Here is a 27,831-nt window from a genome sequence, read left to right as displayed (position 1 = left end):
TCTGACCGAACTTGTATCCTTTGCAAACAAGATGCAATTTTAAATTTGACTCGTATTTGTTGAATTAATGTTTAACATTATATTTTTCATCAATGCTTCTGTGATTTGTTTCAGAATCACTTATGCCCTTGTAGTTTTTTTTCTATCACATATGCCCCTGTGCTTTGTAAAAAATAAAAAATCACAGGGGCATATGTGATAAAAAACATACCATTTTGCAAACCACGGAGATATATGTGATAAAAAAAAATCACAGGAGCATAAATGATTCTGAAGCAAACCACGTAAGCATTGCAGAACTTTTCCCTTTATCATGTAATAAAAAAATATATGAAAAATTCTGAATTATAAGAACCTTTTTTTTAATAAAATTGAAGCGGATTAATGAATCAAGATCATACGCACGCATTTAAAAGGGCCTGCATAGTAATTGATTTTTAACTTGAACGATTTGCGGGATAAAACTATATTAAAAAAAAAAAGAAAAAAAAGAGAGGAAGAGCAATAGCGAATAAAACTTGAGTTCTGTTCGGCCTCCTTTTATCATAGAAGAGATTTTTCACTTTTTTGTTTACTGTCATTCACAACCACTGCCTCTTTATCCTTCGAACCAAAGTATAATTTTTGCCACCAAACTCACCATTCTCCATTTTCATTAAAAGTGCTTATCAGTTATCAACAAACAAAATCTGGACTTGCACAAATCAGGAAGGTCGTCATAATGAGTGCTGAGTAGTTAAAATCAGAGTTATTAAACCCCGCTTGAATCAACCCAATCAACCGGTGATGTAACCAATTCGAGTAAGTCAATGGATTGGCCATGTAATAGACTCGGTAAGACCTGTTCAACTCGGCTGGTTTTTGAAAAAAAACTGATGACCCAGTCAATTTTCTTTAAATCGATTGTATGGGTGGATCATGCAATTTTAAAAATAAATAAATAAATAAAAATTGTGAAATCATGTATTTTTACACCACTATCAACAACCCAAATCACTAAATTGCAACACATATATGGCTTTAATGTTTCTAAAGTGAATGTAGATAAATTACCCACATTCGCTCCTAAAACGACGTTGTTTTGAGTTAAAAAATTATAATAAAAAAGACTATTATAACCTTGAAATAAATTACAATTACAAAAATACATTGATTTTTGTCTCAAAACGACGTCGTTTTGGACTCACTGTAGATAAGTTATCTACATTGACCGTAAAAAAGCGAACCCCACATATATATGTATATTTAAGTATTTGAACATTTTTATTAAATTTTGACTATAAAATATAAATTTACATATATTTATTTGGGTCAACCGGTTTAACCAATGATTCACTAGTTGAACGAGTGACTTGTTAGACCGGTACCCCAGTCGAGTAGATGACCGAGTTGAATTTAATAACATTGATTCAAATGGATGAAACGTGAAATACTACACACTGGAGGCACCCTCAAGAACACCCCTTCCTCCTTCCTTTCCCAAAAATGGAAGGGAATATCTGAGAAAAGCTACCTACACAATCTGTCCCACCACAACCCCTCCAAAGTCACAATGTCTTTCATCCGGGTTTGAAGAAAGAAGAAAAAAGGGAGGGGGTGGGGGGACAAAGTTTAAGGGGTACCTTCTATTTGAAATCATTATTCTAATGCAGCCACATCAACATTTATGCACTTATGTAAGTAGCATTAGTCAGTATTATGTTAAAGAACCATTTCAACCCAAAACCTTAAAATGTTGGGTGAGGACCTTTTTAATGTATTATATTCTCTAAACACACCCCCTCACACAAGAGCCCTTTGGGTTTGAAGCGTGGATATGACACAAGCCCATTATTGGTCTGCCTTGTGCTGCATAAGCCCATTTTTTTGGTCTGCCTTGTGTTTTTCTTAATTCCACTTGAAAGTGGGGGCGGTGAAGATTGAACTCGTGACCTCATAGTCACTGAAGCTCTAATACCATGTTAAAGAACCACTTCAACCCAAAACCTTAAGGTGTTAGGTGAGGGCCTTTTTAATGTATTATATTCTCTAACAAGATTCACATAGGTTACAAAAATCCATTCATAACACTACCAGACATCATAAAGCTCAACATACAAAAAATTAGGTTCTGCTTAGGGGACTGAAAACAAGGAGAAGATCCACAAGGAAGAAAGAGTCCAAATACACCAAAGTTTATGGAGATACAAAACTCACACTCAGTTTACTCAAATATAGAACCATTCCAGCCTAGGCAATGGTTCCTGATCTATTTCAGTCTTACCCAATCAGTCAAACAGAAAAGCCTAACATAAGATCAGCCAATGAATTGAAGGATAGGTCAGATGCACTGGCAAGGTCTTCTGAGACCATGGTTAGTGATCTAGTCCAACGAAAACGTTATTTTTACATATGCGAAGCAATATAAAATTGAAGCTAAAGTACTTTGATCCTCTACAAGCAAGACTTTATCATAAATGATGAGCAAGCATTTTACATTTTCACTATCATGTAGCTGAAGTAACATATATTGACAAAGAAGTGGTGTAAATCAATATTACTATCAATTACTTTTAGATAAAGGACATTAATAGATATGGAGTTTCAAATCCCCCAATAATTAACTGACACAAATGAAGGTGGCTTGCATTTCACAATTCCAAGAGGCTGAATTAATGTATTCATCAAGAGCAAGTTTGAAACTCTATACTACTAAAAATATATGCACACTTTGGATTCAATGACAGTTGGCATGTCTAAAAACACCATATAACAATTTTGAAAACACGTGAAAAGAAAATGCATATACTTTTATCATCAAACTTTCAAATTGTTGCTTTCATAAATCAAACATAATGTAAACACTTTTAACAACAAAATCTTTTACAGGAAACCCAATGCCAAGGCTAGGAAGCGTAGAACAAATAAAAAACAGCAATAAAAGCTATATTGGTCCTGGTAATAGATTTTTGTGTCATAATCATTTTCATCCCTTTTTTATATACCATTTGCAAATCAAAGACCATTGCCATGTTCACTAAATCTGATGAACACAACAAAATAGACATGAATATGTACTCATCCCAATTTACAGACGAGAACCCTTGCACGACAGAAGAGTCAAATGCCTAAAAATAACTCACATCATTAACATCTAAGCTAAGAAGACAATATAGAGAAATGAATTACTGAAAACACTCTGTATTACCATAGCTCAAATGTTGATATTAGGAGAAACTTGAAACTAAAGGAAGCCAGCTATGACAGCTACAATGGCATCAAATGATTAACAATCAAAATAACAGAGTATCGTACCCTTTCCCCACTTCCCAAGGAACAGTGACATGATTCAAATATATCCAGAAGAACCATTTTATACGAAAGAAGTTGAATTATTCCAGCCAAAAGTATAAAAGGCAAATGTCCACACAACATTTCCTTTATACTCCTGCCAAAGTTTCCAAAACTAATCATAAATGATTCCTTCAAATATTGTGAACATACCTAGAAATCTCAAGAAGTTCCAACCTAAGAATGAGCAAATACTAGTTTCTTTACAATCCCAAGTGACATGCAAGGACATCAAGGGAAGGAAACTAGAAATAGTAAGGTGGTAAAAATGGACCTCATGGTTCTACATTGTTGCCAAGCACAAAGGAGAAGAGCTCACGAACTGGGGAAAACTCAACAAGGCCAATGTCAGTAGCATAACCATTAACAGGCAATTTCAAGTCCCTTAAGACAGAGAAAGCCTCAGCCATCCTCGCTTTGGGAACATGATGAGCAACGGAACAATAAGGGATCCAACAATTGAATGCATAGTCTTCACCAATGTCAATGCCTTCCTTCTTGATAGCATCACAGAGCTGTGACTGAAACTGAAGCAATGACACTGAAGGTGTTGGTGAGAGGAAGAGGATGTTGTTGTCATTAGGGAGTGTACCAATTGAAGAGAATGAGAGAGGCAAAGGCTCTTGCTTTGAAGCGAAGGTCTTGACCAGTGACTCAAGCTTTGAAGGGTCGATGAATGGTGTGGAGAAGAGTGTGATGTGAGGTCGTGATTCCATTTCGATCAACTGTGTGCTGATTTGTCTCCGAGCAAGAACGTTCCATGCTTTCAAAACCTGGTTTTCTAGCGCAGGGTCCAAATACAGCTCAATTGCGTAACCTTGCGACATTGGAATTCAACCACACACACACACGCAATACTCCAAATTGAGATCTGACACCGACCCAGATCAACAAAAACCAAGGGAAAACAAGGGTTCTTAAGAAATTTCAAGAAAGATTCGAAATTGAAGATAGGGGTGAAGGGAATTCAAAGGGGTAGGATGAAGCTGGCATTAGAGAGAGAGAGAGAGAGAGAGAATAAGGGGGCAATGGAAAAAGAAAAGACAAAGAGGAAAGAGTGGTTAGAGCTTTGGGAGATTAATAGTGGGAGCAAAGTGTCAATGGTTGAGGTGGAAGCAAAGGGTGGGACACAGCACCCAAATTCTGGTGTCTGTGACTTGTGAGTGAGTCACTCTGTGCAGAAATGGAACAAAGGTTTGGTGAAAATGTTTTAGAACCCTAATTCCAAAATGATATTGGGTGTGTTCAAAAGATATTGTTTAATGAAATAATCGGATTTAATAGACAGGATTCGGAATAAGACAAGTTGAACTTGCTAGTATGTTTTCTTTTAAACGAAATAAACTTACGTATTTTAAGAGAGAGATAAATATAAAAAGGCATTTTTATTTTTTATTTTTTGGGGACCTACACCTCTGTGTTTATTTTTCTTTTGAAAGATTTAAGTTTGTATTTTTTAAAATGATACACATTTTTTTTCAAAAATAAAATTACTTGTATGAATAATATAATATAGAATATTTTATTTTATCTACCTCTTTTTCATGTCTACCTTGCCTACCGCTTCTCAATGTCAATAGATTATAATCTCAATTAATATTTACAATTTCTTTTTCCTTTTGAAATTATGATCCAAGGATGTTGAAAATTGATAAGTAAGATAGACATAAAAAAAGATAAATAGAATAATTTATATCATATTACATATATGGGATATGTTATTCTATCTATCATTTTTTCTGTTTACTTTTGCTTATGACATTCCAACACCGTTAGATCAGAATCTCAAGAAAAGAGAGAAAGATAAATGTTAGTTAAGATTCTGATCTAATGGTGTTTTAGAGTGGTAGGCAAAAGTAAGCAAAAAAAATTGATAGGTAGAATAACTTATCCCAACATATATAGATGATCTTTTATATATATATATATATATATATATATATATATATATATATTCTAATGAAAGGAAAAAGGGAAATATAAAATAATTTGAGTTTCTCTAATTAGAGTATAATTTATGGGTGTGATATTTTTTATGATGCAGAAAATAAAATTATCTCTTATACACACATAAAAGTATATGAGGTCATGTGAAGAGAAGAGAAAAAAAAAATATGAGCATCATATACTTTAATGTGTATACAGTAGATAAAATTATCTCCTATAACACTACAACACAAAGACATTATCTCTTACAACTCTACGACACAAGAGACATTAAACCCATAATTTAATTACTTATTTTCTTTTTTTTTTGAAATACTTAATTACTTATTTTCTCATCCACCTGTTTGATTAATGTGATCATTTGATTATGTTAAAGTAATAATTGTTATTTTTATTATAAATCTAATTTAAGTTATTCACAGAAATGACACAGTCTTACAAAAACAAGTAAAAACCTATATAATATTATAAATAAAAGATATATCAAGATTAACAATAATTATTGGGGGGGGAATATATCCATGCCGCAGCAACCACAATCCTTTACAATCGCAACCAGTGCAACAGCAATTTTAAGCTCTACAGCAACTTCAAACTATCATAAGGACAATACTATTACTTTGATACACTAAAGAAAAGAATGTGTGGTTTGAGCTTGTTATTTTTCTCTATCAATATAAATGTATCCTTTCTCTCATATCTCTTCTTAATGTGATTATATCAAGAAAAATCTCAGTCATTCATTAATAGATGAACAACTAAAATATTTATTTTCACCTCTTCACAAGTTTTATCATTAAAATTATGATTGTTCATCTATCAATGAATGACTAAATTTTTTTATGTCATGTTGTTCTAACAAGAGACATTCATTCCTATATATGTATATCATGTTTAAGCCTATAATCCAGAACTCATCTCAGCATCCCTTTTGAGAACAGCCAGCAATAACTCACTCCACATATCAACAGGACCTGGCAAACACCAATGAGTACAATCATTATAACCCTTCATCCATTTGTTTCCCCAATGCTCACCAGGGTGTCCATCTGGTCTCATAAGCATAGCCTTAGTTACATCCAATAACTCAAACCTATGATGCCCTTCCTTCATTCCCTCATTCCTTGCTCTCTCAAACTCTTCCATTTGAACATTCCTCAATTGCCAATCAAAGCTCCCAAAATCAACCTCACCCTCACTCTTAGGACCTGTCCTGTTGCAGTGCCCTCCTGTGTTCCAAAAACCATTCTCAAAGTGTGCTGGAGCAAATGTCCTCAGCACTGTCAATGTTCTCCTACATTCCTTGCAGCTATTGATGTATCTGAATGCTGTTCTAAATGCCACTCTAAATGGGAAATCTATGTTGTAGTCTGTTACATTCTTTTGATTGCAATATACACAACCTAGTTGTTTTTCTGCTTCATAAAGGTACATCATTCTGAAAAACCAATGTCCAGCTGAGATAATTGCATAGTCCAAGTCAGGGAGCACTTTAGCCCAATCTTCATCTACCTTGTCAAGGTGTAAGTGAAAAATGCTGGACCCTGTACCGTTTTCCATTCTTTCCTCTCCTACTATAAGGAATCTGCTCCACACTATCATGAGAGTGAAATCATGGTTAGGAAAATACCATGTTCCGTATCTATCTTCTGAGTCCTTATAAATATCCTTTGGAGTTTCCTCCTGCAGAATTTCAAGGAAAATTGTGACACCCCTTTATGAGACATGAAGTGATTATTCATTTTAATGTTAATAAGTACAGGGGAAAATAATTCATGAGAAGTAAAAATCATTGTCCATTTCTTCCTTTTCAATTCTTGCACGATATTCATTTTCTTATAATTTGTTAACTGTGATTGTGTGTGTCACAGCACCACCAGCATGGCGTCACATATTGCATTTCTTACACCCTATGGAGAAATATTTATATACTTTGACTAATACTTTCGTATGTTGAGATTAGTCTTCTTCAACTATAAGTATTGTTAAATAACAAGAGAAAAGAGAGGAACATTTGAAATATTTTTGTGTGTATTGACTGATGAAGGCTGTACAATATATAAACAGACTAATGGGCTAAGCCCAAACCTAATGTAATCTGACCTAATACAAAATAAAGAAACCCTAATTACAAAATAAGAAAATCCTAATTACAATATATTTCTAACAAGTATCTACTAGGAATGATTAGGTTGTACAATATGTGATATTTTTTAATGGAATGATGTAATACTCTTATAATATATATTTTTCCCCATCACGACCTACTCTCACTTGGAGGTTCATGATCACATAGTTACCAAAGTATGAACAAAATCTGTTGCTACCTTAGTTTTGTCTTCTTTGTTTTCTAGTGTTGCTATAATTAATAATTTTTTTTATATATATTTAGAGAGGACTCATAGGGGGGGGGGGGGGGGGGGGGGGGGGGGGGGGGGACATAAGGGATCTCACAGAAAAATGGTAAAGAAAGGAGATGAGAATAAATGATGGAGTGCATTGTGGTATTTTAACATGTAAATTTTCCTTACATCTCTCACATTTCTACTAACTGAATGGTCCAGTGAAACTTTTATATGAGTTATAACAATGAATGAGTACTATTATATCTTTTTTAGTATTCTTAAAATTATTCAAAATAGATATTAAATAAGAAGTAAATATATTCAATATTTTAAAATTTTCAAAGCTTTTGATAATTTTTAAATAATAATATTTGCTAATCAGTGTGTGAAGATGCTGGTTAAGGAATTAAATATAAATATTTGCTATACCAATATATATATATATATATATATATATATGTGGGGAAGGATCCGTTTACAAACTTTTTTTATAAATTTTTGTAAATTACATTATGTACTCTCCGGAAACATAGTGTAACCTAGTATTCTCCTGGGGGTACATAATGTAGTTTGTAAACAAAAAATTTGTAAATATAACTTCCCCTATATATATATATATATATATATATATATATATATATATATATATATTGAATAAATTAAAAGTACAAATCATTCTAAAAATCTAAAAAGTATCTAATATTTTTTTAAGTAATCAGACAATTTAATGAAGAATATTAAATTCTAAAACTTTTAAATAATTAAGAAAATTATTAAGATTGATTAAAAAGATATACAATTATTCTTCAATATTTACTTAAAGATTGTTTTGATAATAAAGAATTGGATTCAATTGAACATATTCATCGGGCATTTTGACAACTAATCAACCTATCAAAAAAAATAATACCCAATTAATTCCCACCAACAAAAGAAGTAAAATTGGCAAGAATTAAATTTGGAAATAGTCACTGAATTGATCAACTATTCCTGGCTGAGCTTTAGCCTTTAGTTGTGTTCTGTTTTACTTTTTTGCAATTCAGAATTCATCACACATTACAATTTCTCTAGCCACATTGCCACATTGCATATTAGAGTGCTTTTTTAATGTTTTTGTGTTTATTTTTTGTTTTTCCTTTCAATATCAACAAAGTGCATTAGAAAACATGGCATATATGGTATCACATTCAAGCTTTTCCTCTTCCCTCCCCTTTTTATTTACAAGAATCACATTCCCCTTTCTGTACAAGCAAAGAATTTCAATAAAGCCAAAACTATGTGTTACATCACATGAGTGTGCAACGTGTAAAAGAAGGATGCACTTGAATTGATAATGGTTAAGTTAAAAACTTTGGAATTTTATGAGTCACTACTATTTGGCACTAACCTGTGACAAGAGGCATAAGAGGGATTCCATATGGTTCCTGGCCACAGAGTCACCAATGAATGCCATTTTCTTCCCTTGAACCACGTGAAGGAAGGTTCTGGAATCAAACCTTGGAAGCTCACATTGCTCAGGCTTCCATTTCCAATTGAGAAAATTAGTGTCTTTTCTCCCATGCTTGAAACAGTTTTTGCTATCAGGGATTGTTGTGCAGCTTGAATTGGTGTAATAGGATGACCCTCCTAAAGATGGAAGCCAATGACCCTTAAACAAGTCACATGTTTTCTGTTCTGAACAAAAAAAGGGTATGATACAAATTGTGTTAAATTAATTGTTGCAAACCCAGAAAGGAAAATTCAGAATTTGAAAATAAAAAAAAAAAACAACATAAAGGGTATGATCATTTTGGAACATACCTTTTTGTGGTTTGGATGATGAAACCTTTGTTGTCTTGTTATGCTCTTCTACTTGTTGTTGTTTTTGGGAGTGATTTTCAAATATGTCACTGCCTTGGTTGGGCATGAGGGTCATGGGGTTTGGAGCATAGAGGAAGAACATACAGAAAATGGATGCCATCAACAGAGACGTCAAAACAAAAGGTACCCCCTTGCCTACGTTAGGGCATGTCTCCCTATGATTATGAAACTTGTCCTTAAAAAGGGTACTAGAAGTCTTCATGGTCTTCTCCAACATCCCTCAGACACAAGAGAGAGATAGAGACTTGGGAGGGAGGAAGCGTGGGGTTTTATGTTAGAGAACCATGAGAATCCTAATGATAATTAAGAGGAAAGAATTGATTTATGAAGTTTTTTGTGATTGCACTTAGACGGGTCACATTCTAAAAAGGTTCAAGAAAGATTAATAATTATGGCGAAAATTAAGAAAATATTCTTTAATTATACTGATTATAGTTGATAGCAATAGATTAAGAACGGGATCCTTAATATTTTTAAGAGGTCCAAAAATTTACTCATATGAGGTAACTCATCTATAAATAAGCCAAGTAACTAAGGGTGTAAATAGGCTATGTTGTAACTTAAGTAGGTCAGACCTGTGTAAAAAAAAAAAAAAAACTTAGGTCTAACCTGGTCTGTTAGGCTTGTGTTTGCCTAAATTACAAGTCTGTCATGATCTATATTTAAAAAACAAAAAATCTTGACCTAAACCTGTTTAAGCTGGTTAAACATTCAATTATTAAAAAAATAACTAAAATAATATTACTTTATTATTCAAATTACTAAAATAAATAATATAATTTAAGTCGGCCTGTAAGCCTATAGACCCATCATATATGAAAAAGTCTATGGTCTGCTTTTTAAATAAGATTTTTTTAAAAGACTAGATCTGTTCTATTTGACTATTTATAATAGGCCAAAACTGACATAATATAAACTAGACAGTAGGTCTCCGTAGATCGATTTAACCCATTTACACCCCTACAGATAACCCATATATAAATAAAAAGTTAAGCAGACACACATCTTATGAACCATCTCTCACTTTAAGTGTCACTAAATACACATCTCACGGCTGCTATAAGTCACTAGTATTGTGCATAGAAACACATGCATCATGATATTGTACATCACAAATATTGTATTAAAAACCATTAATGGCTTGGAATAGTTACTATTTTTGTTTTTCATCTATCCCTTAAATATACATGAACTCTAAGTAATATCCTGATTTGTATAATTGATTTGTTTGTATTTGAGAGAAAAAAATGAGTGTGAAAGAGCATAACACTTGTGAAAGAGAAGAGGAAAAGAACCGAAACAGTCAAGTACTTTATTGTTGAGGAGTTAGATGCACCGTGGAATATGACACGTGGCAACGTAGAATTAAGCAATGCATGTGAGCTTGTTTGGTGTGGACAACCTCAAATACCCTGATTTCACGGCGCAATCCCTACCCTTCTGCACTTTATATAGTTTCAAATATGCTTACGTAGCCTGTGTTGGTGGTGAATGAATATGGTCTCAAATAAGGCCTAAGACTGCTACATTAACTCCACTTTCTCGCCTCACCCTGTGATCAAGGGTGGTGGAAAAGACCAACGAACAATCTACATCTCTATACGTTTTGACCCTTTTTTTTATGATACTTTATTATTCAAGATTTTAATGCATAATGACTATGAAAAGGATAGTTGGTGGTCCTTCATCCCTTTCAAATTATAAACTTCCTTCACCAAAACCCAATGTCATAAATGTTAATTTTTTTATAGGTTTTTCTACCAATTATTTTTTCTGTCTATCTTTGCCTACCACCTTCCAACATCGTTAGATCAGAATCTCAGATTATGATCTAACGATGTTGAAGGGTGGTAGGCAAAAATAGGCATAAAAAATAGTAGGTAGAATAACCTATCTTTTTTTTTTATACAGAAAAATATTTTTGTAATTAATGCAGAAAGGTTATCTGCATTTACTCCCAAACGACATCATTTTAGAATTGAAAGATTAAAAAATTATAATTATAAAGACTATAATAACTCTGACATAAATTAAAATTATAAAAATATCATGATTTCCGCCTTAAAATAGACTTATTGCAGATAACTTATATGCAGTGACAACAGACAAATCGAACCCTTTTTTATATTCGGTAAAATGTCATGTTAATTTTACTATTTATTAATAAGAACAACACCAAATTTTATGTCATAATAAAAAATATTAATAAAATCAAATATATATTACTAAGGATTCTTTAACATAAATACATATATGATAGGAATTATTGCAGACAACGTGGGGAACGGTTTGCAAGGCCTTTAGTTTTCTTTTTAGTATAAAACTGATCACCAATCAACCTTAACCAACACTCTTTACATTCAAATTTTTAGGAAAGTAGTATAAAAAAAAAAAAAAAACATTTAGGAAAGTATCCTTTACCAATTACCACTAAGTGGATGGTGCACCACAAACACCTGGGTCGTGGTGAGAAGTCAAAAAACCCTTACATGTGACCATGTTACGAGGCACCATTTAGAGTAGACCTTTGAAAATAAGGTCCAGTTGAATAAGATCATGCAAATCAAATAGACAGTTTGAATTGTACACGTGTTACTTATAGAGTAGGTAAGTATGAGTAATTTGACCTTGCAAATTAATATATGAAAAGAGGGTTATTTCAGGATAAAGTATTAGAAAAGAAATCCTGATATAGTAACTACCAAGACATCCTCGATAATGTAATTGAGAAATCTCCATTGGTTCTAGGAACAAAATGGTATTAAAATTGATTATTATTATAAGGATTTATTATTTTTCATGGGAGATAATTTTATCTTTTATACACATATAAAATTATGTGAGATCATGTGAAGAGAAGAAAAAAAAGAAGAAAATATGGATCTCACATACTTTTATGCGCGTGTAAGAGATAAAATTATTTTCTACAACATAAGAAATGTTTAATCCTAATTATAGTTATCAATTCTTTTCTTTTATATTTAAACTATTTTGTAAATATTATAATCGCACCCTATGGGAGAATTTTCTATATTTTTATATGGTCTTCATGTTTGCTATGTCATTTAGCTTATTTTATGTGACAATTAACAAAGCATGTCATCCCATTTTTCCCCCAAAGTTATCTACATACTTTCTTGTGAATTCACTCTGTGAACTCCATTTCTGTTCCTTGATTCCCATCAAACTAAGCTGTTCTTCAATTATATGGTACTCCTATACTAGGGACAATGCCAAAGTGTCCCATTTTTTAAAAAAAATTAGCTGAATGCCACACTTTGTAAAAAATTTATTAAATGTCACGTCATCTAACTCGCTACAACACCTAGCGAGTTAGGTGTTGACACATGATAGAAAGTGCATGGCCACGTAGGCCGCTTATGACACGTGGCAATTCTGACATGTGGCAAACGAGCTATACATCATAACGTGTGTGTCATGAAATTAATTAACGCTCCTATTATTTAATAGTTATAAAATAATTTAAATTAATATAGACTGAATTAAATTAAAATAATTAATTTAAATTATTTTATAACTATCAATTAATTGTTTTTAGGAGTGTTAATTAATTTCATTTAATTTAGTTTAAGTTATGTTAATTTTTTTGAACTGATAAGTAATTTAATTTAATTAAGGAGAGTTAGTGAATTAAATATAATTTATTTTTGTTAATTATTTTAGTTTAATTAAGTCTATATTAATTTAAATTATTTTACAACTATTAATTAATTATTTTTAGGAGTGTTAATTAATTTCATTTGATTTAGTTTAAGTTAAGTTAATTTTTTTTTGAACCGTTAAATAATGTAATTTAATTTAGGAGTTTTAATGAACTAAATGTAATTATGTTTGTTAATTATTTTAGTTTAATTTTATATTAATTTAAATTATTTTATTACACACACATCACATGTTATGCTGCATAGCATGTTTGAGTCACGTAATCTCAATGCACTACGTAGTAGCTTACGTGGTCATGCACCTTTTGCCACGTGTTAACACCTAACTCGCCAGGTGTTATAGCAAGTTAGGTAACGTGGCATTTTGTAAATAAAATTACAAAACATGGCATTCAGGTAATCTTTGCAAAAAATATGGCACTTTCGTCGTTGTCCTCCTACACCGCATATACACATGTAATTAATCCCTTAAAATTACCGAAACAAATAAATCAACATCAACATCAGCATCAACAACACCTTTATCCCAAATTAATTGGGGTCGGTGGTAGATGAACCCACATGAAAGATACAAAACGGTTGAAAAAAAGTAACAAAAAAAATAAAAAATAAAAAATAAATAAATAAATAAATAAATAAAAATACACAAATAAAATAATAAAATAAAATAAAATGAAATAAAAATATATGTATATATAAATAAATAAAAGTAAAAAAGAAAGGGACAAGAAGAAGTGGGGGAAATGAAGGGGAAAAGAACTAAAAAAGGACCATCTGGAACATAGGAATAACAGCGGGTCTAACCCTCCACCATACTTATAGCTTTTCTCCATTCCTTTCTAAGACATACTGTCCGCCAATCTATATCTCACTCCATTAAATCTTGTTTTACTACTTTTCCCCAAGTAAGCTTCGGCCTACCTCTGCCTCTTTTTGTGTTTAGCTCTTGGTAACAAACTTCTGTTCTTACAGGAGCATCCATGGGTCTTCTCACCACGTGCCCAAACCACCTCAATCTATGTTCTCTCATCTTCTCGGCTACCGGTACTACTCCGACCTTTCGTCGAGTATCTTCATTTCTTATCTTATCCATCCTTGTGTACCCACACATCCACCTTAACATCCTCATCTCTGCTACTCCCATCTTATGCTCATGTTGCCTATGTGCTGGCCAGCATTCCGCTCCATATAGCATTGTCGGTCGTACTGCCGTTTTATAGAATTTTCCTTTTAACTTCAGGGGAATTTTGCGGTCACACAAAAATGCAGATGCACTACGTCATTTCATCCACCCTGCTCTGATTCTGTGATTTACATCCTCATCAATCTCTCCACCATTTTGTAAAATGGAGCCCAAGTATTTAAAAGCATTTTTTTTGGGTACCTCTTGACCATTTAGATGCACAGGTTCTTGGTCCTCATCTTGTACCAGAGAAAACTCACACTTCAGATACTCAGTCTTGCTTCGACTTAAAGTGAATCCTCTGGATTCCAATGTGCTTCTCCACAATTCAAGTTTTCTATTAACACCCTCCTTGCTCTCATCAATAAGCACAATATCGTCTGCAAAAAGCATACACCATGGCACTTCCTCTTGAGTATCTTTTGTTAGTTCATCCATAACTAAGGCAAATAGGTAAGGACTTAGAGCCGACCCTTGGTGTACACCTACCGTGATAGGAAAATAACTTGATGATCCGTTACAAGCTTTTACACATGTAGTAGCCCCATCATACATATCCTTGATTGCCTTTACATACTTTAATGGAACCTTTTTCTTCTCCAGGACCCACCATAAAACTTTCCTTGGAACCCTATCGTATGCTTTCTCAAGGTCTATGAACACCATATGCAAGTCCTTCTTCTTTTATCGGTATCTTTCCATTAGTTGTCGCATCAAGAAAATGGCTTCCATGGTACATCTTCCTGGCATAAATCCAAATTGATTTACAGAAACCTTGGTATCTCTCCTCAAGCGATGTTCAATAACCCTCTCCCACAGCTTCATAGTATGACTCATTAGCTTAATACCTCTATAGTTTGAACAATTCTGTATATCTCCCTTGTTTTTGTAGATAGGCACAATCATACTTTTCTTCCATACATCAGGCATCTTATTCGTCTGGAGAATCTTATTAAAAAGATTGGTCAACCATTTTATTGCCACATCCCCCAGGCCTCTCCACACTTCAATAGGGACACCATCAGGCCCCAAGGCTTTATTAGTCTTCATCCTCTTTAAAGCCTCCTTAACTTCACGTGTATTAATTCTGCGTACAAATCTTCTATTCATATCATCATACGCGTCCTCTAAGTCCACCTCGCTTGTATTTCTATCCCCACTAAACAGCTTGTTGAAGTATTTCAACCATCTTTCACTTACATCTTCATCGCTCACCAGAAGTTTTTGATTTTCATCCTTAATGCATCTAACTTGAGTGAGGTCTTTACTTTTCTTATCCCTTATCCTTGCAAGTTTATAAATACCTCTTTCACCATCCTTGCTCCCAAGACTTTTATACAACTCGTCGAAAATCTTGCCTCTCGCTTCTCGCACTGCTTTCTTTGCATTTTTTCTCGCCAATCTAAACTTTTGCAGGTTCTCTTCATTGGGACTTTTATGCAAAGATCTAAAGCACTCCTTCTTATGTTTAATTGCCTCTTGCACCTCTCCATTCCACCACCATGTTTCCTTTGTATGAAATCCATTTCCTTTGCTTTCTCCCAACACCCTCCTTCCCAAATTTTGAATACACTTAGCCATCTCATTCCATATTGCATTTACTCCTCCATCAAACTCCCAAGGTCCTTCGTGCAACATTCTATCATTGAACTCTCTCTCTTTTCCCTCCTTAAGCTTCCACCACCTTATCCTTGGATTCTGAGCCCTCTTCTTCATTGTACGTACTTTGTTGAACCGAACATCCAAGACTACCAGCTTATGTTGCGTAGCAACACACTCTCCAGGGTAGACCGAAACAAATAAATACAACATGAAATTAATGGTCCCATAAATATAAAAGCTAGCTTTAGTATATTATACATTGCAATCCTTTATAATTAAAGTTTAAGGGTCCCTTTTTTTCTCATTTTGATGGGGGAAAAAAATCTTTTCATGTCACGATCAATATATTTTGGAAAGTACATAATTTAATACATAGTTGGATGATATTATACAGTGATGAGCCATGGACAATGAGCAGAGATGCTACCCTTGCTGCTGATGTACCTCTTTCATTTCTGACTTCATAAAGCGATCAGAGCCTCTGATGCACTTGTTTTGTATGAATCTGCTCCTCCCACAGATTGTCGCTTGCAGATAAGTTTTTCCTGTGTAGATATCTAACTGAAACAGCAGGTGTGATGATGATGCCGCCTAGAATCAGAGAAGTTGGCAACCAGTGTTTTGACTGTGACTATTCTGCAACAGCATCAGCCCAATCCATTCTCGAGCATTTGGAAGGAGAGGATTGGATGTATGAAGAACTGGCTAGACTTGAGGCCTTGTTTGGCTTCTTTAAATGATTTTTTCCCCCCAACTTTTGTTACATATATAGCTATTTCTGTAGTAGTCTTGACTTCCGAATTTTGTTACTTATCACATTCTGGTTATTTATACGGGTTTTATAAGAGTTATGTTGTATGAAGAGTGATTGTGTCATGTTACTTATTTGTTTTCCGTGCCTTAGTTAGTTTTTTTTTTTGCTTCAAAAAATGCAGACTCTACAAAATATTATGTGTATAGAAAACTTTACGATATCATGTTAAAAGAAAAACGAAAAGCCGCACAGGTTAGCCATCATGGCCAATGTGTCACTTCTCTCAATGTGTAACAAGAAGATCCCTTTTAATAGTCTTAGTCCAGAGTGGCAGAGTAATAACACTGAAGTGATACTACTAACCCATTTTACGCAGCAGATAAACTTACGTTGATTCCTTTTAAGTATACACATAGAAGTAGGGAAACATTTAAAAACACAGTTTCTTGCCAAATATCATAATTACCAATAAAATGTTAAATACAAAAAAAAAAAAAAAAAAAACTTGAATCAACACCAACTTCAACTTGACCAAGTAGCAATGCAAGATGGTGACCCAATTAGAAAACCATCAGGCATTATACAAAAGTGGAAGGCTGACCCTTGCTGTTTTATAATTTAAGGCATGAAAAATATTAACATTACTCACTTTTTTTTAATACAGTACTCTTTATTATTAAGTGAATTTTGTGTAGGCTTTGCCAGCACTACTTCTTGGGATATTTGGCAAGGATCCTCAAGGCTCACCAATTAACAATTAATTAACAGTAAAAAGAAATTAAAATTTAAAAAGGTTAAAAAAAAAAACAAAAAAGTAGAACCATCAGGAAGCAACATTTCAATTTCCAAACCCATGAACTTTCTACTACTCTTTTTCAAGCATAAACTCTATACGACTAAGGGGATGGACTAAGGCTACTATAGTTATTGAAGTTAGGTATTTCTAAGTTATAACGTGCTAATGCTAAACTCAAACTTCTTGGAAGTGGTTTCATTTAATTTTTAAAGAACAGAGTTGTTGAACTCACGCAGAGAGAGAACAAAAATTAAAATAACCATGAAGCAACATATATATAGGATGGGCAGGTTATATTTATAAACTTTTTTGTTTACAAACTTTTACAAACTACACTATGTAGAACCGGTCCTACATTAATCGCACAATGTACGACCGGTCCTACATTAGTGTAATTGCAAAAAAAGTTTGTAAACGGATCATGTCCCCTATAGGATAGATTATTCTATTTATCATTTTTTCTACCTATCTTTGTTTACCACTCTAAAACACCATTAGATCAGGCAGAAAAGTATTAGATAAAATAATCTATCCCCATATCTATTTAAGATTGTACAATTTATTTGATGGGAAAAATGTTTCTGCAGATAGGTTATTTGCATTTATTCCCAAAACGACGTCGTTTTGGTATTAAAATCTTAAAAAGTTATAAATATAAAAATTATTATAACCCTGAAATAAATTAAAATTACAAAAACACCATGATTTTCGCCTCAAAACAATGTCGTATTAGGCTTACTGCAGATAATCTGCAGTAACTGCAGAAAAAACGAACCCTTATTTGATATAACTACATTAGTATTTTAGCTTTTACAGTGAGTTTGATGTAACAACAAGCCCGCCAACGATGAGAAGATTGTCCTGCGTATTTTCTTATCGTTCTGGGAGCTGAGTGCAAATACATTTCCAAGATGTTTTCATAATTTCGTTTTAGACCAACCTTATTGTGTCATTTGATTTTAAAAACTACGGTTAGAAAATACCATTCCAAACAGGTTTTATCATTTTATTAATTTAAAAACGCAAATTTGTTTTCAAAAACAAACCAAAAAAGATCGTAATAACTATCCCAAACAACATGAAGCCATCCCTGTTCATTTCTTAACATTATTACTACTTGTTGACTTTTCTTATAAATCACACTAGGCTACAGAGAAATTGCTGCTTAGAAGAAGAGCTCACGTCAACTATATCACAAAGCAATGGCATATGATGCTTAGCTGTGCTGACATAGTACAACTCATGAGCTTCAAATAAAACACACAAGATACACCCAGTTATTGCAAGAATAACTTAATCAAATGAATGTTTGTTCTCGCTAGAAATATTACGGCACCCACCCACGCCTTTATAACAAAGGAAGAATTCGAGGGGACACTAGAAACCAATTCCAGTTATGAAACCCAAAAGAAAACGATGCGAGAGCTCGACCATAACAATGAGAGAAGTGACACATTGGCCATGATGGCTAACCTGTGCATATATAAATAACCAGAATGTGATAAGTAACAAAATTCGGAAGTCAAGACTACTACAGAAATAGCTATATATGTAACAAAAGTTGGGGGAAAAAAATCATTTAAAGAAGCCAAACAAGGCCTCAAGTCTAGCCAGTTCATACATCCAATCCTCTCCTTCCAAATGCTCGAGAACGGATTGGGCTGATGCTGTTGCAGAATAGTCACAGTCAAAACACTGGTTGCCAACTTCTCTGATTCTAGGCGGCATCATCACACCTGCTGTTTCAGTTAGATATCTACACAGGAAAAACTTATCTGCAAGCGACAATCTGTGGGAGGAGCAGATTCATACAAAACAAGTGCATAGAGGCTCTGATCGCTTTATGAAGTCAGAAATGAAGAGGTATATCAGCAGCAAGGGTAGCATCTCTGCTCATTGTCCATGGCTCAACACTCATAATATCCCCAATTCTCTGACATTTTCCACAAAAGCTGCGGAAGGGCCGGAACAGTTAAGCTTCAATACATTACAAGCTTTAAACTTCATTCGATTAAAAAAGGAAAATGCAAGGCAGAACATGCAACCAGTCAAAACAAACTGGCTCAATACAGACAGAAATTTTAGAATAGATAGCACTATTTTTTCACAAATACAGATATCAGACTAAAGAGAAGCTTCTAACATACATGAAGATTGCCCATTTTAAAATATGCTTGGTGGTACACAGTAAACCCATGGAGCAATTGAGAACTAGTTTGGCTCACGGAGACATAAAATGAGTACCACAAACTAAAATTCAAGCTCGAAAAGGCAAGCAATCTATATATCGTTGGAATCAAGGAGTTGAAAAATACAATTAAAGTCTTGAGAGGGTCAGAGGAGTTACAAGGGGTTCGCCTCCTCTTCAATGGTCCTATTGCCATGAGGGTTGCTTGTAACTGAATCTATCGGCTCCATCCCAACCACCATCAGGTTCCTTTCTCTTCAATGCACCTGCCACCTGAAACATCTTCAAGTGTTCCTCCATCAAGGCTTGTGAATTGGGGACAGACATTTGCCTCAATCCTGAAGGTAATCTATCATCTCTCCGCTCTGTATCTGTACCACCAGGGCCTGAATTCAGATCCAGGCTTTGACTTCCCCATTTTCTGCTGTCAGGCATCACATTACTTGTACTGCCTTGAAGATTCATAAGATAGGGACGAGGATATGTTGATGAGACAACACCACCAGGCCCAACTGCCTGTGAGGGCATGGTAGGAAAGCAAAGCCCACCCACAGCTGACGAATCCATAAATGCTGTTGAACAACCAGAAAAGGAGTTTGAAGATAATGGAAAATTGGTGTCAAATGGAAATCCTGGATATGGAAAGGGTGTAGTAGGTGGATAAGCAACAGCTGGAGAGGATGAAAGCACTGGGCCCCTGTAGATTTCAGGACCAAACGGTGAGCTACCAGCAGGACCCATGATCCGCTGTGCCCCGGCACCAGCAACATAACTCTGCTCCCCCCTACCAGGCAGAAGTGGCGGGACAGTAATTGCAGAATAAGAATTGCCTGGAGGAAACCATGAAGAATAATTTCCAAATTCAGCATTATTTGTTCTTGTGCCATGAACAGCAGATGGATATGGTACCGCACTTTTCATCTGCTGACTACGCAGTGGGACTTCAGTTCCAATTTCATCAATGCCAGGTCCATTATTCAAATCAAAGTCTCTCGAGACACTTCCACCATTAGATAACCCACTGGACAATGAAGGCTTACTTGATAATGAAGGAAAATCCACTTTGCACATAGAGAAAGACCCGGCTTCAAGAGTCTCATCAACTCTGTTTAAATCAAGATCTAGCCCCACAGTGCCACGATCAGGTGGTGCAGATTCTAAAGGACCACGGGAAACTACATCTTCAAAACTTCTTTCATCTGCCACATTCAAATCAAAATCTAAAGGAGGGCGGCCTTGCTTGATAGAAGTGGCATCAACAGAAGGAATATCACTAGTATTTGATGGTGTCTCAGCATTTTTCCTAGGTTCAGCTGGCCGAAATGCACTTGTAGCAGCTGACCCTTTCCATCCAAGTTCCCCCTTGCTACGCAATGGGTTTTCTGGGGGAACAACCGGCCCTTTGGCAGCGGATGCCACTGTAATTGAAGCATGGAAGCCACTAGAGATGGAGGAAATGGGAAAAGGCAATGGACAAGGAACATGAACTCCAGATGATGTGATAGGGTCTACCTGTCTAACAATCTCCCCTTGGCTTACATCATCAACAGGAGGAAAGCCCTCATTTAAATCAAAGTCCAGTTTTACTGCTGCATCGGACCCAGCCGCAAGGCATGCATGCCGCTCTTCTGCAACCTCAGATTCAATTCCATCTAGGTTACAATCAGATGTTTTAGGCACTGCATTCTCTTTCCCAGGAAATGTTGGCAACTCTGGTTGAAATGATGAGCCAGAACAGGGACAAATAGCCTCTTTTTTACCCAAATTCTCTTCAACACATTCACTAACACCATCTGAAACTGCCGAATCCAGATCCATTCGTTTTTCATCAGGCTCAATCTCAACTAAGTTCATGTCATCAGCCTTCTCATTCTTGGATACCATCAAAGCATTACCAGAAGCAGGTGATGTCACATCCTCCTTTTTTATATCTGTAGACTCGCAGTTTTCTGCAACTGAAGAGGCCTTTTGCACTGATATACCAGGACCTGACACTTTCTCTTCATTAATCTGGTTCTCATTACCTACCACCGAAGATAACTCAGTTGATTTTTCACCTACTTCCTTTTGGATCTTTACACTTGCAACATCTTTCGAAACCGACATTTTCTCTTTATCCGTAATTCCCTCATCTATGTGTTCAGCCTTCTGATCATCATCCAAAGAGGAAGTCCTTGGCTTTAATTTAGAGTCTGAACAACTGCCTTTAGCCCATTGACTTCCCAATTCCGTTTGCTCATGGAAAAGGTTCGCTCCTCCAGATTCTACATGACTCTCCTTCATAGAAGGCAATATAGATTCAGAAGCATCCTCTCTAGTTTCAGGCCATAAGCATGGACCTTCAGCATTCTGCAACAAATCCGTAGCGGAGAAATTCATTTGAGTTCTGCCATCACCAGCTTTATCTATACAACTGGATGAAATGCCTTCACCATCTCCAGAGAAATCATGTGATATTGTCGCGATAGGATGCCTTGAATCATTCTTGAATTGCAATGGATCAACAGTACTCAAAGGATGCTCTGCAATAGCCCCATCGTCAGATTGTGCGACAGAGTGAACAGCTGCTTCAGAAAAATGTTTTAACTTGCCATCGTTGCCTGATCTTGATTCATCTGCAGTGGAAGACTTCCTCTCTGGTGAAGCCAGAGGAGAGACATTTCCAGATCTGGATATTTCTCCTGCAGCCACAGTAGCAAGTAGGTTCATCCCATCATCTCCAGGGGACACAGAGGCACTTGCTTCAGAAAATTTCACACAGCTTTCAACTAATGCATTCATGGGGCTTAAAGAAGCATCATAAGTCTGCCCTGATCTGGAAACAAATCCAGATGGAGAACTAGTTGGTTTCAATGCTTCTGCAACTTTATCACCATCTTCATTAGCCCTGCACCGCTCATCACCAATAGGAGAGCCCTTACCTTCATCACAACCCGACAAATTTTCATTTGCATCGCATGCATCATTTACTATATTTGACGCAACATGAGTCTGCAAACAATCAGATTTAGCTTTCACTCTTCTGTCCTGATTCTCATTCTTGTCAGCAGAAGGTGAAGCCTTCCCGCATGGAATGGCAGACTCTTCAAAAGAGGACCCGCTAGCTCCCCTTGAAGGACTGCGACCCGTATTTGGTAACCTGAGAATCAGTCGCTGATTATTCCCTTGATCGGTAAGGGCCCGATCAGGCGATTTTTCTTGGGACAACTGAGATGGTGAAACTTTATCGGAAGGTGAATTTCTAGTTGAATTTTTTGCAGAGCCATGTTCCTTCTGAACCACAGTAATGCTAGCCCCATGAAGACCATTGCTTGACTTCCGAGTTCGAGATGCACTACCAGTGATTTTGCTCACAGTCATCGACACAGCAGTAGAGCTCTTTGCATCTTCCCTACAAGAACCAAAAGTTTTTGCATGTTCACTAGAACAAGATAAGCTGTTGTTTTGAGATTGACTAGAACTGCTGCTCCTCTCCTCTTTGATAGGAGTCAATGGAAGATCTGACGTAGAAGCTCCAACCAAGACTTTAATGTTTTGATCTTTTGAGTTACTGTTCCCTGTGGTAGTCATTGATTTAATTGGGCCAGGTGATGAAGAGGACTTGGTCAGTGCTTCTCCAGGATTAAGCTTAGCTTGGGAAGTTTTAGACGCTGAGGATTGAATTGCAGAGCTCTTTGCAACACTCTCAGAGGACCCTCCTGTTTTCCTATTTCCAAGGTGAGAAACATCAGAAGCTGGTTTTGCGGGCCAAGAAACAGCACGGGTTGAACCAGATTTTGAATCAGTCATATTCATTTCATGCTCCACGCGTCTCTTCCATGTGTCTACTAAACCCCTAGCTTTCTTCTGAATATCAGAATTTTTGTGGGTGCGTAAATGATTAACAGATTTTCCAACATTACAGGATTGTAGTGCATGAAGGTTCACAGGAAGCTTATCCAATGCACGAAGTAAAGCTAACAAAAATTCTTCAACAGACTTATCACTTTCTTTAGGCATATTACCATCGCCAATTTTGCCCTTATGGACCTCCTGAAGCCATTCATCCAACACAGGCAAACCCCTGAGCTGGACAAACCATCCAAGACATTCATCCCGTTCCGTAAGTGCTATTACATCAACAAGCATTATTCGCCCAGCCAAATCTATTTTTTTATCAGCACTTTCAGGTTGCATGAGCTGTACCAATCTTTCAACTCCTTCAAAGTCCACAAGCCCACCTTTATCAGTAATTTTAGCAATCTCAGACTTTAACATGCTCTCCAGTTTAAATTGACCAGAATCTCCACCTTCTACCTTAAATAACCGCTCTTTTTTAGATGAATCAGACCCCTGATCACCCCGCTCTCTCTTTTTTCCCTTACCCTGTGCACCAAAGGAAGAACTATTTTGAACGTTATCAGAACCAGATTTCAATGACTGTGTTGTTGATGTTGGACCATTCAATGGTTTTGGAGAACGGCCTCCTGACTGCACTGCCCCATGCATTTCTAGTTTTGTCTTGTCTAATAGCTGGTCAACTTCTTCCTGTCGTTCCTGAATCCATTGACAGATCACAAACTTATCAGTAAAATCATTATAAAAAAAATTATGTGATAGAAAAGTAAAGGTATTTGAAAACTGACATTAATGTAGTCCTTATCAGTTAGCCACCATAAACAATTGTGGTCAATGTCATACACTCGTCTACAGACAAATGCGGATATCCCTGAAGGAAGTTCAACACCTTTATGAAGAAATGCGACTTTACACGGATGCAATAATGATGCAGCAGGTGTTTCATCCTTGTGAAAGGAGTAGAAGACTTCGTTTGGGGCAGCTACAATCCCTTTAGCAAGCTTCAAATCAGCAGGTCGGTAAAGCCAATTAACTTCTAAAATTGGACTTTCTTCTTTATCAAAGGTTAACTTGCGAATTATTCCTATAAAAGGAGGGGAATCCAGGGGTGGCTTGAAAAGTGCACAATCACCAACACGAATCTTGCGTCCATCCTACAATGAGCATGAATGATTATTAAGTAAATCCACAATTATTGGCCAAAAACAATGGTTTATAAGAAATCAGAATATATTTGAAGCAAAACTTGAGAGGGGGAAAATAAAGTTTAGAAAACATTACTCCACAATTATTGGCCAAAAACAATGGTTTATAAGAAATCAGAATATATTTGAGCAAAACTTGAGAGGGGGAAAATAAAGTTATTAGAAAACATTACTAATCGAATAAGCAGTAACAATATCAGATAAACCAATAAGATGCAGATAGTAACCATTGCAAACCGCAAATGCTTTAAGAGAGGGAAATGATGAAAATCATATATAAATAGAATTTTAGAATCAGACACCAAACATACAAACAGGATTAACATATATTTTAAAATAAATTTTGGTAAGAAGGCCATCGAGCATTGGAATTTTTATTCAACATTTACCACTCAGATGTCTTGTAATCTTTGAAATTAAAATAATGTTCCATTATTTTTTATCTTCCCGGTTAATTAAACAAAAGAAATATGAGAAAAAACAAAGAAAGAATTAAGGCATCTAGAACCGAAGCACATCTACAAATAAACAATTTCAATGGGAAACAAAACCATTCAACACAACTGTCTACGTTCTTTGCTTATCAATTAATTCATTAATACAGCAGACAAACAGTAAAATCATCCTCCCGATTTCACCCAAAACCAGAGTTAAATGAAGGCCAGTAAAAAATGTAGCAATCAATCAATCCAACAACCACACACAGTCATAAAAGAGCTCCAAAACCAAAAAACCACAGCAACGAATCAGCAAAAAAAAAAAAGCACTTCTCTCAAATCAACAACAACAATTCCAAACCAATACAACACGGAACCCAATTCTAGATTTCTCTCAAATCTGAGCGAGCACTTTATTTACACAAACACGGATGAAACCCGAAAAACATTCAAACAAGAGAGCATCACAAGCCCAAACAATCGCCAAACTGCAAGAGAGTAATACATAACGCCGACCCCAAAATTCCCTACGCCCAAAAATATATTAAAAAAATAACGTCCCGTTGGAATATCCACAGAACACAATTGAAAATCCCTCAAAATAAGGTAGAACCAACACCCAGAAACGATAAAGAACTTTATTAGGAAAAAATTAGGTCAAAATGGAAACAAAGACTACCCAATTATTTTAATTAAGTTTTAGATTTTTTTTGTTCAAAACCCAAAAATTGAGCAATAAATAGAGAAGTGAAAAAAAAAAAAGCGCGTGTAAATTTCATCGACACAACGAAACGTAGCGAAAAGGGGAAAAAATTGATGAAAAATAATTGGGGATTTTTCGATTTATATACTTTGCATATAAATTCAGACGGTGAAGAATCGGGCGCTACAGTGGTCGCGTTGTCAGGTACAGGCCACATGTGCCGGCTCTGTTTCCACTCCTCACCACCGAACCCATGCATAATCCTCCATCTTCCGAGTCGATCCAAGCTTCGTCCCTGAAAAGAAACATCAATTCGAAATCGAATTCCCACACCTCCAAACCCTAGATTCGAACAATCGGAGGAAAAAAAACCCTAGATCAAGCTCGTCCTCGCAGATCTCCTCCTCCAATCCGCCATGGCAAAAAGGGAAACCGATCGAAGGAAGCAGAAGAAGAAGTAAGGGCTTTTTTAGGGCTTAAGTGGCGAAGAAATTTTTTCTTTTTCTCTTTTCCCTCTTTTTCTCCGAATTATTGGCGCAGAGAAAGGAAGGGTTCTTCGGGTTCTGTTCGTGTCATCGAGATCGATCGCTCTGGAAATAGCGAAAATCCAGAGATTTGGTGCGAACGAATCGCGATGATGAGAGAGAAACGGGTAACAAAAAAGGAAAAGATAGAGAGAGAAAGAAACGGAGAGAGAGTTTGGGCAGAAAGGCGATGCGCTTGGCTCACGCGAAACGGCGAGATTTTGAGAGAAAATTTTGTTTTTGAGAGAAAAAATTTTTGGGTATTTTGGGACCAAAGATTTAGAATAATAAGAGGAAAATAAAAATAAAAAATTGATTGATCCACACGATTTCAACCTAAAACGTGGGCCTGCTAAACGACATCGTTTTCTGCTTCCGTTACGGACTCACATGCCTTCTGCCTCTTGCGTCTACTTTACTCATTCCTCCGTGGCAAAATCAAAAACCCCGTATGGTTGAGATTACGTTTGTTCCTTGTTTGTTTTTGTAACATCATTTAATTTACGACTTAACTATTATTATTATTATTATTATTAGTAGTAAGGAAAAACATTTATCATTCTAAAAGATATAATTTATTTTAAAGAAAAGATTATACTTACAACTTATTTTATTTACAATTTTATCTTAATTATTTATTTTTGTCAATTAATGGTTATCATTCATTACAAATTAAATATTAATTAATGAATTTGATTTGTGAAAATAATAATCATTGATTGACGAAAATTAACGGTTATAATATGATTGAAAAAAATTATAAATAAAAGTATATTGTAAGTATAATATTTTCCTTATTTTAAATGAAATAATTGTGTTATAATAATTTTTTATTTTCTCCCTCTTTAACAGTACTTTATCTTTCTCTCTCTTTTTTATTTTGTGAAGGAGAGAGGGAGTTAAGAAACAACTAATATTTGTATTTAAAATTATAAATATTTTTTCTTATTATTATTAGCATTCCTATAATGCTACCCTCTTATAGTTGAATATATATACTCCTTATGTTTAGGTAATTTAATTATTTAATTATAATCATTCTTTCTTTGATTTTTATGTACTTATATATTTTGATTCTGTCATCTTAAATTAATATAAAGTGATGCCTTTGATGTTAATATACATCAAATGCGTTTAATGAATACAATATATAAGAATAAGGAAGAGTTGAGGATGTTGTGCATGTATTAGAAAATGTGTAATTTGGAAGTAGCTAGCATAGTCTATTCCTTATTTTGGTAGAAGGTATAATGTTTATTCTTGCCTACTACATTGCAACTACTTATTGTATGATATATGATATATTTGTCTTTGATGTATATGGAATAGCAAACGATGCCTCTCCTTAATGGTCTAAAGAGTTATAGCATTATTTTTATTCTTTATTAATTAGATTAATTAATTATGTATTAATTTAATATGCGAGTTTGATGTAGT

General features: G+C 35.1%; 3 protein-coding genes across 4 annotated transcripts; all 3 read right to left on the bottom strand.

Moving 5' to 3' along the window:
- Positions 1-3,181: 3,181 nt before the first annotated feature.
- On the bottom strand, positions 3,182-4,562 carry LOC133312538 (uncharacterized). The gene has a single exon (XM_061513756.1). The coding sequence runs from the start codon at positions 4,155-4,157 to the stop codon at positions 3,606-3,608; it is 552 nt and encodes a 183-aa protein (XP_061369740.1). The 5' UTR covers positions 4,158-4,562; the 3' UTR covers positions 3,182-3,605.
- Positions 4,563-5,816: 1,254 nt separating this feature from the next.
- On the bottom strand, positions 5,817-9,684 carry LOC133312559 (xyloglucan O-acetyltransferase 4). The gene is made up of 3 exons (XM_061513779.1): positions 9,423-9,684; positions 9,010-9,296; positions 5,817-6,960 (listed from the first exon to the last, which is right to left on the bottom strand). The coding sequence occupies exons 1-3, from the start codon at positions 9,682-9,684 to the stop codon at positions 6,178-6,180; spliced, it is 1,332 nt and encodes a 443-aa protein (XP_061369763.1). The 3' UTR covers positions 5,817-6,177.
- An 8,890-nt stretch (positions 9,685-18,574) lies between these two features.
- LOC133312556 (uncharacterized) lies at positions 18,575-26,611 on the bottom strand. Of its 2 annotated transcripts, XR_009751697.1 has the most exons (5): positions 26,019-26,611; positions 24,314-24,679; positions 19,848-24,224; positions 19,122-19,452; positions 18,575-18,973 (listed from the first exon to the last, which is right to left on the bottom strand). XR_009751697.1 is itself a non-coding variant. In XM_061513775.1 (4 exons), exons 1-3 carry the CDS (start codon positions 26,127-26,129, stop codon positions 19,875-19,877), a joined length of 4,827 nt encoding a protein of 1,608 aa, XP_061369759.1. In that variant the 5' UTR covers positions 26,130-26,611; the 3' UTR covers positions 18,575-19,452; positions 19,848-19,874. The 2 variants fall into 2 exon arrangements, 1 of the variants encoding a protein (XP_061369759.1); XM_061513775.1 differs by having other exon boundaries at positions 18,575-19,452.
- Between the last annotated feature and the right edge of the window lie 1,220 nt (positions 26,612-27,831).

The sequence above is a fragment of the Gastrolobium bilobum genome, unplaced genomic scaffold (assembly GCF_033153095.1).
Source record: "Gastrolobium bilobum isolate Gb01-03AN ecotype WA unplaced genomic scaffold, APGP_CSIRO_Gbil_v1 utg20371, whole genome shotgun sequence".
Taxonomy (NCBI): domain Eukaryota; kingdom Viridiplantae; phylum Streptophyta; class Magnoliopsida; order Fabales; family Fabaceae; genus Gastrolobium; species Gastrolobium bilobum.
Note: the sequence above shows the minus strand (reverse complement) of the source record. Positions and strands in the feature narration are given on the sequence as shown.

Bases quoted from the DNA above. Each gene is read 5' to 3' on its own strand.
- LOC133312538 (XM_061513756.1), bottom strand. From the start codon at position 4,157: ATGTCGCAAGGTTACGCAATTGAGCTGTATTTGGACCCTGCGCTAGAA.
- LOC133312559 (XM_061513779.1), bottom strand. From the start codon at position 9,684: ATGAAGACTTCTAGTACCCTTTTTAAGGACAAGTTTCATAATCATAGG. The intron at 9,297-9,422 runs GTATGTTCCAAA...TTTTTTGTTCAG, and splicing joins ATCATCCAAACCACAAAAAG to AACAGAAAACATGTGACTTG. The intron at 6,961-9,009 runs GTTAGTGCCAAA...GAAATTCTGCAG, and splicing joins TCTTATGCCTCTTGTCACAG to GAGGAAACTCCAAAGGATAT.
- LOC133312556 (XM_061513775.1), bottom strand. From the start codon at position 26,129: ATGCATGGGTTCGGTGGTGAGGAGTGGAAACAGAGCCGGCACATGTGG. The intron at 24,680-26,018 runs GTATATAAATCG...TGCTCATTGTAG, and splicing joins CGTCTGAATTTATATGCAAA to GATGGACGCAAGATTCGTGT. The intron at 24,225-24,313 runs GTCAGTTTTCAA...CAATGGATTCAG, and splicing joins CTGATAAGGACTACATTAAT to GAACGACAGGAAGAAGTTGA.